This window comes from Sander vitreus, chromosome 1, assembly GCF_031162955.1.
Source record: "Sander vitreus isolate 19-12246 chromosome 1, sanVit1, whole genome shotgun sequence".
NCBI lineage: Eukaryota > Metazoa > Chordata > Actinopteri > Perciformes > Percidae > Sander > Sander vitreus.
In genome coordinates this window covers 34,540,070-34,554,871 of record NC_135855.1, presented here as the reverse complement: position 1 = coordinate 34,554,871, position 14,802 = coordinate 34,540,070, and the positions used below count along the sequence as shown (strand labels likewise).

The 14,802-nt window shown below is 40.1% G+C and overlaps 1 protein-coding gene across 4 annotated transcripts in view; it reads left to right on the top strand.

Annotated features, from left to right (window-relative positions):
- Positions 1-14,802, top strand: part of thsd4 (thrombospondin type 1 domain containing 4) — a 49,294-nt gene that overhangs the window by 24,961 nt on the left and 9,531 nt on the right. For all 4 annotated transcript variants that reach the window (XM_078253403.1, XM_078253393.1, XM_078253385.1 and 1 more), the window contains exon 8: positions 14,454-14,658. In XM_078253403.1, the coding sequence (XP_078109529.1) occupies positions 14,454-14,658 (205 nt within the window). The remainder of the gene's footprint in view (positions 1-14,453; positions 14,659-14,802) is intronic.

Genomic DNA, 14,802 nt, shown 5'->3' with positions numbered 1-14,802 from the left:
ACAAGTGTTCTTTTATAACATGGATGACAGTAAATGTAATGAAGTAAGGTAAACAGGGTATAAATATCTCCCGAAAAAGATTAAATATGTCACCAGTAAAGTATGTAATCGGTTTGTTTTCGTTCTCCCTCTCCTCTCCTTGTATTCCCACCATGTGTGCCCTGATGCTCGGCCATCTGAGACACAGCCTTTCAGTGCATACAATAGACTTTGCAGCAGCCTGTTGTGGTCTCTGTGTGCCACTTCAAAACAGCAAAGTTTTCGATAATCTCATGCTTACTCCAGAAGGCTCTTTGTATAGAAACAGATCCAGCCACAATGTCCCTGATGCGCTAGGTCTGCCTATAAAATTTTAAAATTTAAAATGTACTCCTTACCTCAGTATGTCTTGGTCAATTAGGGTTTAATGTCGTGGAAACAATGGTGGTGCAATAGGAAAACCATATGATGAGTCAGGTTTTTTTTTTTTGGCTGCAGAAGTTGTGCTTCCAGCATTGAAACTGGTGGTGGTGGTGGTGGTGGTGGTGGGGGGGGGGGTTATAGAGGGCAAAGGGATCTTATTCTTTTTGAGTTATTGTTTCTGTATCTTGAGAGTGAGCAGAAACAACAAAATATGTTTTTCATGTGGGGTTATTTCCACTTCAGGATGCTCATTAGACCTTGGAACCTTATTATTTTCCCCCTTTTTCTGGTTTGAACGAATGTGATGTCCAACTTAAGTGTATAATTCTGTAATTCCTATTTGTTGGCATGCCTACCTGCCAATTATTTCCACACAATTTTAACCACAGTGGTTTTGCTTACACATTAATTTTAGTCCTGCAAGAATTTCCTTCCTCTCACTTTTTCTGTCACATCAAAAATATTTCCCAAAGCTTCCTCTCCGTCTTACAATTTACTGTCAGCAGTAGCTGTCCCACTCTCCTCTATGCCTCTTTTTCCCTCCCGCCTCTCTCTCCTTCCTATTCATTTTCTACCTCTCCCTTCTCTAAAAAAGCCCCAGTCCCCCCTACCTCCCTGCACCTCCCCCAGCTCAGTTTACAAGGGGAGCTCGTTGAGAACAGCTCTGTAGTGAGAGTGGCATTCTCAGAGCTACAGAGGCAAGGAAGAGGCTGACGGGAGCAGCCACTGGGTTCTAATAGAAGCCTGAGTGACTGGTCGAACATTTCTGTGGCCACATGAGAGAATGCTGTCAGGACTGGCTCTACTGCTGCTCGTCTGCCTCCACATGCACGTGCAGGGGAAGCCGCGGTCACAGGTAGGACCCGCTTCACCTCTGTTGGGTCCTAGAGGAACCTGGGAGAGAGTGGGAATTCCCATTGATGCTAACACAACTTTAAGAGTTGCATTGCATGATGCACTGCTCAGTGTAAGTTTCTTTTGGACTCTTTACAGAGAGGTTTTGGAAGTCGTTGATGTCACCAAGAGAAATTCTGTGCAAATATTGGACTTGGAGATTAAAGTAGATCTGATTAAGACATCGACATTTCGTGGATGTAGATATAAGTAAGCCTGGTACTCATTTTACAACCAGTTTTTAGTGTTTGTAAGCAGCTCTGGACAGCGTTACTACATAACTTGGACTGTCCTTGCGGCCCATGATCCTGTGGTCCATCTACTGAGTGGTAGTATTTACAGTATGGCTGTTTTCACTGTGGCTCTGCTTGCTCTCCGAGTGGTTTATTTTTCCACCGCACATTCACAGGCTACTTCACAGGATTAGATTTCCCTCTGAGTGGAAGACTCGGTGAGACAAGCCTGTTTTGGGACAATAAAGTGTACTCGTAAATGTAAATGTACTTGGAACTCTATTAGGGATAGACTGCAAGCATGGATTAACCTGTCGCTGCCTGTGGCTCAGCTCAGCTAATTTTAGCTCACCTGTGCTTGCTGATGATTAATGAGGCTGGTGTGTGAGGTGCCTGAGGTCTTTAATGCAAACTTGTGAAGTGCCGAGGTCTTGATGATGATGTTCTGTGGCAGCTTTATATGACCCTTAACTGCATAGCTAGCTATTTCATATAAATGTTGGAATCTGTCAATGTATAAAATGCAGGTTGAGTTACTCGTGTGATATTTTGTGTTAGCACCTACTTAGACGTCAGATTATTAAGAGTGGTTGCGTGTTTGGAGAAATCAAGTTGACAGACGTCATCATAAATGTTTGATAGAATTAGATCTAAACTCAGTCTCAATGACTACAGACTGAAGACAGCTGACATCACCTTGAATAAGAATGACGTGTTACTGTACATCTTGTGTATTTTCTATACAGATGTTGGGATTATCTTTCTTTAGAGATCTGTCAGGTATTTCTGTTAAAAAATACAGAAATGAGCAAAACCCATAATTTTTATGCTGTATGACGAATATTTTATGAGCTATGCATTAAGAAAAATTAGATTAACTGGACTTACTGACACATAAGTTACTAACTTATGTTTGGTGGCTAGTAGACCTGGCTGAGCAAACTGTTATAAAACTCCAATAGCAGAAATTAAATTATAATTATTTGAGATTTGGGATGGGTAGTGCTGCATGAAAGATAAGAGCATATATTTATTTAACCATGGTTTACATCTCAGCTCTCCGAGACCCCAAACAGAAGTGATTTGTCATTGACTATAGCGGACATGTCACCGGTTCAAATGTTTAATGATGCAAATTCTCATAACATTAATAAAATGTAAGCTTATTATACTTAATATAATTAGCCAAAACTGTTTTTTGAGCTGTTTAAAAAGGGCCTAAGGTAACCCCTAACAGAACATTGAGATTGTATTACAGGCACAAAGTTTTGTCAGAACCACAGATAGCACAGCTCATGTCAAAATAACAGTGACATAATTTGACACATTTGACACTTTGACGTTAACTCAATGAAACGTTGGAAGTCCTCCTTTTATCATAATAATAATAATAATAACTTTATTTGTATAGCACCTTTCATACAATGAAATGCAGCTCAAAGTGCTTTACGGTGTGGTATTAAAACAAAATACAATTATTAAAGAAAAAAAACACATACCTGACAATGACAACATACATAAGAGAGGTTCATAAGAAGAGAATAAAAACAATAAAAAGGCACAGAGTTAAAAGTAGAAAAGTGGCAGTAGAAAAAAAAGAAGCTAAAAACAAACCACATTAACTAAATGGCAGCCTGAATAGGAAGGTCTTTAGTTGAGTTGATCGTGTCATCAATCTATGTTGTTTTGTGGTAGTTTCCAGTTGGAATCAAAGCCATTACCTTGCAGTGTTGACACCCAGCAGAGACCCTTTGCTCATTCTGTTCCCAAAACCAAACAGAGGAGTGATGTCAGGAGAAACCCAATGCGCTTTTATGACTGTAGATTCAGCATGCTCAGTGCTATTTCTGAGTGTTTTACAAGCATGGGAGTCTTTAACGAAGACGCGCTGCCCTTCGCCCCGGGCTTCGAGGGCAGATTGTGGTGTGGATGAGGCCTTCTTTTTACTGTTGGGATCAAAGGTCCTGCCACTCATGCCTACATTTCCATTCAACACTTGGCGATGCCTTGCTCGCAGCTTGTGGGATATCTTGCAGATATGAGATATGATAACCTGATAGGAATTTTGAGACTTTTAGTCCTGCAAAAATAATTTTAACAACACTAAAATAAATGCGGGTAACTTGCTTAATCGCCAATATAAAAAGGCACAGACAGCTGTAAATTGTAAATTTGTCGGAACCAACGCCGCCACTTGTTTTGTTTTGTCCTCCTCTCATCTTTTCCTATGTTAAATAATCCCAGCTTGTCTGGGTTCCCATTTTGGTTTGACACATGTTGATATTGGTTTCATGAAAAGCTATGTTGTGGAGAATGGAATGCTGAGTGATTACTATCCAAAACACCAGAACCTGTGTTTCTGTTTGTGGTTACAAACCACGGTTAGTCTTCTAGTTAGTGTTCCCATTTTACCAGAGCCAGAAATGAAATCTGAGGGAAAGGAACACATTGAATAAATCTGCAAGTTTTGAGCTATTGATGAAGTCACATCTCCCATTAAGTACATGCATGACTGGGCTAGAAGCTTGATTCATCTTGTTTCCAGTTAACTTTCCAGAAAGTCTTGTAAAAGGGGTCTTATGGGCACATACATGATATTGTGGTAAAAGACTCCCACCTCCACCCAGAGCCCTTTGCTGCAGGTCTTCCTCTCTCTCTCTCGCCTTCCCTCTTTATCTAAATAAAGCACACAATGCCTAAAATATATCTCTTATAAAAAGGCTCCCACCAGAGGCTGCATGTCCCGGCGAAAAATCTGCATCCTCACGAGTTGATAAAGAAACCGCATTGTTCTTGTAGCAGTGTAGAGATAGGTAGTCCTGGTATTTTATGTATTATTAAGTATAATAAGGAAATATATAAAATCTGAATATTGTTACTCTGCTATACCCTGTTCACTTGGATACTTAGGTAACGTTGGCTGTGGTTAAATCCAATAAAGAGCTGGAAAAAGATGCTAACATTAGGCAAGGCAAGGCAGCTTTATTTGTATAGCACATTTCAGCAACAGGGCAATTCAAAGTGCTTTACATAAAACATCAAAGTGCAGGTAAAAATGATAAAAAAAACCAACAACATTTCTCCGTCCACAGGTCCTTTTGGCTCCAGTTACTTGGTGTTTTCGTTACCCATTACAAGATTGCAGTAGTTCTACTTTTCACTACGATGTAGCCGTCGCTACAAAGCCTAGTTTAATCTCGGTAAACCTTGCAAAATCCGGGACAGTTCACAGTCTGACAGACGTTCACAGACTAAATCTGACCAGTTCACAGACGTGGTCCTTGTATGGATAATCTATTGTCACACCCGTGTTTTTTGAGTTCTAATCTATGTTACACCCGCGTTGGAGAAATTCTTTTATTATTCTTTTATTACCCTAAACTCTGGTAGCAGCCAGGAGCGGCTTCCACACAGATGGGAAATACTGAAGAGTTTGTGTAAGTAGTCGTGAGAGGAAATTTTTTAAACATAACCTGTAGCCCCATAAACACATGTTAATGAGGTGCTCCTTGCTTTTGGAACTTGGAAGTAACGTTTTGTTACTACTGTAGGTAGTAAGCTTGCAATTGCAGCTTACAGTAAAGTCGATAAACTCGCTGTTTAACACGTTCCTTGCTCTTGTATTTTTGATTTTTGAAAAGACAAAAAAACACGGCCCTCTAATCTCTTTAAGTGCTTAGTATCTCTCTTACTACAGCCCTGTGTTTACCGCGTCAACATGCGCAGAAATCCAAAGCTTTACAGACCTGACTGTAGTTACAGTTTCTAAGCTGTGATTGGACAATCACTGTTTGTGGGAGGGGTTTAGTGAACGGTCTAATCCTTTCACATAACCCAAAGAAGAAGAAATCCATACCAACAATGGATGTGCCCTGAATCCTGGAAAAGAGGAACTTTCTCTAATATTTTGTACTTAACTGTGTACATTTCACACAGGATGTAACAGTAAACCAGTGGTTCAGTCCGTTTATTAGTGAGAATGTCACATGTGAACTTGATGACAGTGTGGCTTCCACATATGCAGATGTGTTTGAAGTGCTGACTGAAGTAAAAGCAGTGTCTCCTTCACTCGCTCATTAAAACCAGTTAAAGATCCACAGCATCCCAGCATGTGGGAGGCAGATGTTGGTAGCCGTGACAACCACAATGTGCACTTCATTTGAGAGAGAAATAAAAATCTATTTAATCATGATCTTACTTGATTTTTATGAGATGTCTGTGAAATCTCAGTAATTTCATTTCCAGACTCAGCATCGTGTCCTGAGGTCACTTCCACTCTAAATTCTTTGTCGTTGGGATGATGTTGCCTCTGTATTCTCAACCTGGAAGCTAAGTTAGGGCTGTATTGCATTTCCAGATGAGCTGGGGTGTCACAGCTGACCAAGTCATGATAACTTCATTGGCAGTTTGCCAAATATAATTATAACCTTTCTACGTGTGAAGAGCTGTAGAGATCCCTGTGGTCACCAAACAGCCCCATTTTAACCTCACGCTCATAAAAATGCTTTAAAATACTGCACTACCTCCATCCCGGGATGCATTTTTACAGTAGGATTACAGATCATACTGTAGCATGCCTTTATTCCTAGAGGTTTACCATGAGGAGCTGTGCTAATATCCCACTGGCTTTGCCTGGCAGGAAGTACACATCTCACATTTGTGTTGTTTTTTGTTTTGCTTTTTGCTCTTAGTAGGAAAGCTGAGAGGGAAACCACTAAGACACAGGTTAGAAGGTTCTGGTGGGATCTGAGCCTCAGCCAACATGGATGATGCATGTGGATGGGGGGGGGGGTTAACCGCTGCAACATCTCCAGACTAAGAAAACATACTTTTATTCATAACGTCCTCCATTTCATTGCAGAATTATGACCAGCAGAATGTAGCCATGTGAGTTTTTCTGGGCAGGAATTGTAATTTTTAACTAAAACTACTATCAATGAGAAATATCCAGGTGATGCTTCAGTGCTTGACACAGACTCTTTACTTGTTGATGTTAATCTCCCATCATGTCTAGGGTAGCACTGGTACCGTACAGTTGTAGACTAACATACTGTATTGTGGAACCTCTTTACCTGGCATGCTGCCCTGGACATGGGAAAGAGGCAGCAAGTCACATAAAGTTTGTATTTGCGTTGTGCTATGCCTGTTAAAGCCCCTATAAACATGACATTGTATGTCGACAAACTGCCTCACTACTGCTGATTTACAACATGATTTGGTTATAAACCACTTTATTTACTATGAATTATTGTCTTGGGACTGTTATCAATTATATTTAGAGGATGTAAGAAGCTAATGTATGAAATGTTTGTTGGACATATGTACTGTATAATTATGACAGACCAGTTTGAGTTATGTTGAATGTAGGGCTGTGCAATTAATCAAAACTGTAATCGCGAAACAGAGTAAATGAGAAAAGCAATTATTTTGCAGATTATATTTTTTTCTTGTGTTCTGAATTTAAAAAAAAAAATTTCAAATGGAAAAGGTATAAAGGGGAAATTTTTCAGTTTTCACTGTTGATTTGTTTAACTCATTAATCGTTTTTAAGGTTCAATAATTGCAACATCTTTCCAAAAGACTCGTGAGTAATCGTGTTAAATAATCGTGATTATGATTTTTTTTACATAATCGAGCAGCCCTAGTTGAACCTAGGGCTGGGCAATATATCGATAATATATCGATATATGAGGCTAGATATCATATCACAACTGTCGTCTTTTCCTGGTTTCAAAGGCTGCATTGCAGTAAAGGGATGTAATATTCTGAACTTACCAAACTGTTCTAGCTTCTAGCAATATTTCATTTTCTCCATCTCGCCCATCTAGTTGATGCTGAGCCTTGTGCAATATTTAATGTCTACAGCTTCTCTTCACCTGGGTATAGTTTGGCCCAAAATGTGGATACTGCTGGTACAGTGGATGTAGTGCAGCTCTGTGGCCCAGTGTCAATCTGTCAGCCTTGGGCTTGATGTGTCTGTCAGTCGCACAATTTTCTGTCTGAGCACCCAAAACACTGGCTGACAATGTTCATCTGTTAGACGCAGAAACTGGTGCCTTCACTTTCCAAACTCTATTACATGCTTTGTGATTTTAAAATACATTTTGTATCTCATCCCGTAACTAAGGTCTCAGATACAGTCCCTTTAGCAGCCATGTTTCAGGAAGACACCAGACCACTTATTAGTCTGTTACCCAGGAGCACTTATGTTATTTGAGCAGACATAATAATGTTAATGAAGCTGTATAAATAACTCATCCTAATAAAAGTATCATCTGGGTCACAGAATAATCTGCGTAAAATATCTTGACCGATGCTTTAGGCCAGGGTGACAAAGAGCTGATGCCTGATGATATCCCACTTCACCCAGTAAATAACCATGTCTGACAAAACCTCACAAAAGATTTGAACTGCTGCAAAACAACAGAGTTCATCTTAGGTACACAGACCCACTCTTCTGCTCGACATTCCAGCAACAAGTAGAGCCTGTTTTCCACCACATCTCAAACTTAATTTACCTCAGGAGTTAAAAGCCTGCGTGATATAATTCTTAACATTCACATTGTATTCAGATTTGCATTCCTAGTTTGAAACCACAAATCAGGCCTCCTGCATGGATAAAAGCACTATTATTGCAAGGCAACTGTAACATTATGCCAGAGCTGCCGGGAAGCGATCTAGTGCCTGTGCAACTGTATATCTTGACTTTATGCATGTTTACTGTAAAGGAATGATACAAATGTTCTGATATTTGCCCCAATTCTCTGATAGTGGTTTATTCACTCCCTCTAAATATGTATTACAAGAAATAGATGCCTCTGCACACATGCAAGTGAAACAGCAAACTGGGAATCATTTGTACAATTATGTTATAACAGACAGCTCAAGGGGCCAGTGCAAATCATCACTCATTTCTGGGGTACAATATAAAGCTCTGTATTAGGTGCTTGGCCTCATATCTAGTTGCTAGAAATTGTTAGAGGTATCAGAACTTGTATTCAGTCCAGTGTGTGATTTTCTTTATACGCATTAATGCATATTGTCTGTAATTATTACCACACACATTTATTGTGCTTGTCAGTTTGTCCCCTTTAAAGCTGCACTAGTCTTGCATTGCCAAACCTATATTCACAGCACTGTGAAGTAAGGTCTGCCTACTCTACACATACATTCTAGGATAAGAGGAAAAAATGCTCGAAACAAAGGGATTTTCAGAACGGCAAGAGAGCGGAAGCAGAGGGACATCCAGCGCTCTGCTTCTGTCAGGCCATTATCCTGGAAGTGATCCAGACGATAGATAGATAGATAGATAGATCTATTGTCATTGTGCTCAGAGTACATTGAAAATCTGTTCAGCAGGTCATCAGCAGTGTGCATAAAAAACCAAAGAGCTGTTACTATCAGTGAAGCAAGCCATCATTAGGCTGAAAAATCTAAACAAACCCATCAGAGAGATAGCAAAAACATGAGGTGTGGCCAAATCAACTGTTTGGAACATTCTTAAAAAGAAAGAACGCACCGGTGAGCTCAGCAACACCAAAAGACCCGGAAGACCACGGAAAACAACTGTGGTGGATGACCGAAGAATACTTTCCCTGGTGAAGAAAACACCCTTCACAACAGTTGGCCAGATCAAGAACACTCTCCAGGAGGTAGGTGTATGTGTGTCAAAGTCAACAATCAAGAGAAGACTTCACCAGAGTGAATACAGAGGGTTCACTACAAGATGTAAACCATTGGTGAGCCTCAAAAACAGGAAGGCCAGATTAGAGTTTGCCAAACAACATCTAAAAAAGCCTTCACATTTCTGGAACAACATCCTATGGACAGATGAGACAAAGATCAACTTGTACCAGAGTGATGGGAAGAGAAGAGTATGGAGAAGGAAAGGAACTGCTCATGATCCAAAGCATACCACCTCATCAGTGAAGTATGGTGGTGGTAGTGTCATGGCGTGGGCATGTATGGCTGCCAATGGAACTGGTTCTCTTGTATTTATTGACGATGTGACTGCTGACAAAAGCAGCAGGATGAATTCTGAAGTGTTTCAGGCAATATTATCTGCTCATATTCAGCCAAATGCTTCAGAACTCATTGAATGGCGCTTCACAGTGCAGATGGACAATGACCCGAAGCATACTGCGAAAGCAACCAAAAGAGTCTTTTAAGGGAAAGAAGTGGAATGTTATGCAATGGCCAAGTCAATCACCTGACATGAATCCGATTGAGCATGCATTTCACTTGCTGAAGACAAAACTGAAGGGAAAATGCCCCAAGAACAAGCAGGAACTGAAGACAGTTTCAGTAGAGGCCTGGCAGAGCATCGCCAGGGATGAAACCCAGCATCTGGTGATGTCTATGCGTTCCAGACTTCAGGCTGTAATTGATTGCAAAGGATTTGCAACCAAGTATTAAAAAGTGAAAGTTTGATTTATGATTGTTAATCTGTCCCATTACTTTTGGTCCCTTAAAAAGTGGGAGGCACATATACAAACTGTTGTAATTCCTACACCGTTCACCTGATTTAGATGTAAATACCCTCAAATTAAAGCTGAAAGTCTGCAGTTAAAGCACATCTTGTTCGTTTCATTTCAACTCCATTGTGGTGGTGTATAGAGCCAAAAAGATTAGAATTGTGTCGATGTCCCAGTATTTATGGACCTGACTGTATGCAAGTTATCTTAAATAGTAAAACTCAAAAGTGATTGTGCAAAACAAAAACTGCACTAATCAATATTTCGGTTAACAACTGGTGAAATTACTACTTGTAATGTGAAAGTTGTTGCTCATTGGAATGAACAGAGCAGACAGAAAATTATCCCCAACTCTGCACTTCTCTACAGTGCGTTTTCGAATCATTCGGCTCATAGTTTGGGTTTAACAGGCCGAAACTTGTGTTGGTTCGCTTTTATCACTCATCTCATCAACCATGTTTCAAGCAGCAGCAGGGAGCTGTTTTCAGCTCTAATAAACCCAAATCTGGCAAGAACGACATGGTAAACTGGCAAAGTTAGCAACTAACAACGTAACAACGTAGTGGAGCAAAAGAGACAGATCTTTCCTTCAGGAGTTGGTGGAGACAAAAACAGATCTAAAAGGAGAGCAAGCATTGCATTTAAATGTGTTCGGTTGCCTGAAACAAGACTCCATATGAATGTGTGAATAGGCAGTTGTGCTTATAGCTTGTTTCAAAGTGGCCGCAAATAATTTAATACTGCTTTAAAAGACTACTTTTATGAAAAACAATTGCGAGTAGCCTAACCTGTCCTAAAAATAACATTTCCTGAGACATAGGGGCTATGCCATAATCCTCGAAATACAAAAAGTGAAAGAGTACCTTGGGTTTAAGAGATTTAGCGAAATACGAGCGAAAGCCCCTTCCTTCTATTTGTAAGGTCCCAAAATTCACATGACCCCAGAAATTAGTTAAAATGACTTTATTATTCATTTTAGGACCCAGCACACTCAATGTATGTGTTAACATTTATCCAATAACTCACAGTTTACTTGACAGGCTAGTAGCTATATACTGGCCACTGTGACCCCAAGGTTTACAGTCTCTACCAGAGTTTATTTTCAATATTCAAACTTTATATGTAATATTCAAAATGATTTGGGTATATGGGTTATTATTCGGTTTGATGTAGATAAAAGGAAAAGAAGTAGAAAAAATGTGGATATGTGTGTATGCATGTGTATATGTGCTTGTAGGTAGGTAGATATGCTGTACATGTATGTGTATGTATAAATATATAAATAAGTGAAGCATCACATTGTTTTGTATTTAACTAAAGTACAAAAATAGAAAAAGGGTTTTTTTTAACTTCTTCCTACTCCTTGAACATGGGAATCCTTATTTGAATCATTTACAATACTTTTGGAAGATATGTTTGCTGGGGACTTTGTTTTTATTGGTTTTATTGCCTGTGCTGAAATGTACTTTTTTTTTCACTTTCTGCAAAGTGAGTGGAAGTGCTGCTATCATTGAACTATAGGCCCGTGGGGAAAAACAATAGTGCAACAAGATCTCACCTCTCAGAAGCTCTGTGTCTCATTCTTAATATCTTGTGTTTTCTGGGAGAAGAAGAAATCTTCAGTGACATGTGCCTTGGCTGTGTGTGAGTTCAGTTTGTTACAAAAACGCTGCAATATGATGAGTTTATCCCAGCTGCATCGCGTGGGACAATACCATCAGGATTTACTTTAAGATTATGTTGTTTTTTAGTGTTCACGAGTTGACTGGGAGTTGACTCTACCGTCCTAACACATGTAACCATTTCCAGATGAAGGTGGGCTTTAGCTGCGTTTTAAAAAAATCCTATTATAATTCCACTGAAAACATGGCGATTTCCCTCACCAGATGGCACAAGCCACCCACAGAGAGAAGGTGCAAGAAAGCATTAACGGTGGTCTCTGAGTGAAGAAACTCCAAAGCTGCCTCCTCATTCATCAACCACCATGAGATTTCTGTTTGAGTTCTTCTAGAAAGAGTTGGCGAGGCTTTCGCCAAGCCATGCCTGCATTCATTTGTCCTGACACCAGCGACACCTCATGTTGATGGGTTCACGGTTAAGGTCACATTAGTCAGAGACAGCCTGGGGGATTATTTAGGGACAGATTAGGATGTTAGTGTTGTGTGCAGAGTTTGTCTTGACACTTGGTGTTTTAATGGTGCAACTGTCCAAATCACTAGATATCAAGGAGTCCCTTTACTCTCTAATGCTTCCTGCAGTGTAGAAGTAAAACCTCTTGGCTCTTCCCATATAAGAAGAACAAAAACCCTGTGTTTTTTTCCATCCACAGTCATACAATATTACATTAACAATTCTGATTTGGGGTACGCACATTTGACTGCTCATTCTTGTTTTGATACAGCCATTTTCCCATCCAAGATAACCTCTCACTGTGTCAGCATCTGTTTTATGAGAGGGACATTTTTCCCTTTTTCAGGCAAAGGCTGCCTAGCTATAATTGTGTTGTTTTAGTTTGAAGGGATTTATGGTGAAAATGGAGAGGTAGAGGAGATATTCATTGGTAGTCATGTCACTAACAGTCCTCCTTGACTGTATTTTTATTTGTTTTCCACGGTGGACTCATTGTAGCTTGTCAAAATGTCCCAAAATAAGTTTTACCATGCATTATGAATTCCTTTATTGCTGGCCTGTTAGTATTCTGAGTTGCTTTATATTCACTGATCTGTAAAGGTTCGATCATGAAATGCAGCAGTTTTTCTCTGAATGTTATCGTGTTATGTTTAGTGATTTTTATCCCGGCTTTATTCAGCCCCATGCTGTACTGCAACATAATTCCACAGAAGCGTTTGGCAGTTTTATTTCCTTTTTTTCCATCTCTCTTAGTTTGCTGTTTTTTTTTTTCTCTCATCACTTATTTCCTGTGTGGAAGGAGGCAATTTATGTTTGTGTTGGCCCAGGTGGTGTTTTGGCCCAGAACACAGTGAGCTACTATGGGTGGGGAAGTGCCAGAACTCCTCTTGAGTTCAACCCAACTGCCACAGTCCACCCCTGGCCGCCATTTTTTCCTCCATCTCTCCTGCTATACCTCCATCTATCCCGCTTTTCATCCCTTTACTTTACCTTTCTCCACCTCCTTGTCCTCTCCTTGCTCTCTGTCCTTTCCCTCTGCCAGCTTACGGCTGCTCAAGTACAGCTAAACCCATGAAGATGACCACAATGTTTAGGACTTATACACTTCCTGTAAATTACTTTGTCCTTCATCATCTCAAGTTAGTTTTGGTACCTCATGACTAGGGCAGGGCATCATTCAAAAATGTTCGATACCAGTTCCTAAACAATACTTTTTTCGATACCAATTTTATAAAACAAAAATAAATTACAACATTACATGTTACGGCACTGATTTTTTTTCTGCCTGCCTCTACAACGTGAAATGCTAAACAGCCAATCACAAGCATTATAAGAACATGGTAGAAGCATGCTGCATGCTCATTGGCTCACTGATGCTAATGAGATTTACTCCTAAGGTATTGAAATTGGGTATTGAATGATGAGGCATTTTTCGATACTCGATACTTTAGAGGCAATTCGGTCGGTGCCTAAAAAGTATTGATCGAATTGTCTATGTTGTTAAGGAAGTTGCCATATTTTAACATGTTTTTGAGCCAACATTCATAGCTCTGAGGGAAATATGCTTGCATGACATGACAAGACAGAGCAAGAGGAATATGCCAGCTTCAAACAGGGAATACACATGGAAGCCATGCAAGGTCTGCAAACTGACTAGAAGGCCGGGAGTTTGGCTGCTGTCCAATCCCAGAAAGCCTTTGTATGATTATGTCCCTCCCCCCCACAATGCCCACTCTCTTGGTTTCCTTATTGGCGACCGAGGTCTGTTTGGGACTTACCCTGGCGCTGCAATACCCACAGCCCAGTGTGTTTTTGTGTACGGTAGCTCACTCGGACCAGTTTTGGTTGCTCCACCACCTGTTTCCACAGCGAGTTGCTTTTACTGCTGGTTTGAGGGAATTTATGGACTGCTGATGTTAACTGTTCTGTTTTTACTGTACCCAGGTTTCCTGTAATTTATTACCACCAATGTGACACAAAACACTCCCACCCTAAAGATTCAGGAAGAAAATTCTGGGATCAGTTTAAAGTCACGCCAAAATGATGCCTTCTGGAAAGTAACAAGATCTCTGCCAATTAGATATATAATTATTGTAATTAATGGTATGAGTTTATGGAGTTCATTTTGCAGGAACAACTTGGCTCAGCTTTGTAATTACAATCGTTAATACCTAATTAGCTCTTGTTATTCTTAAACAGCTATATTATTGAACACGTTTTATGCAAAATTGTAATAATACCTCAGCTGTGAGCTGTTTCACTTCGTAATGCTCGTCACTCCACACTTCTTCATTAAAATTGTTCCTCCTCTGTCTCACAGGATCTAGGCTGCGATGAGTACCTCGGATCAGGGAAGGCGATGGACAAGTGTGGAGTGTGTGGAGGCGACAACACAACCTGCAGGCTGGTCTCCGGGGTGTTTAAACACAGTTTAACCAAGATTGGCTACCACAAGATAGTGGAGATCCCAGAGGGAGCCACCAAGATCAACGTCACAGAAATGGTGAAGAGCAGAAACTATCTAGGTGGGGGAAAAAAAAAACACTCGCATTGATACAGCAACATATATCCCACACACCTTTTTCATTATATAATGACATTATATTGGTGCACTTAAGATGTCTGCTCACTCTGCCACATCACTCATCTGAAAACTATGTCATTACTTA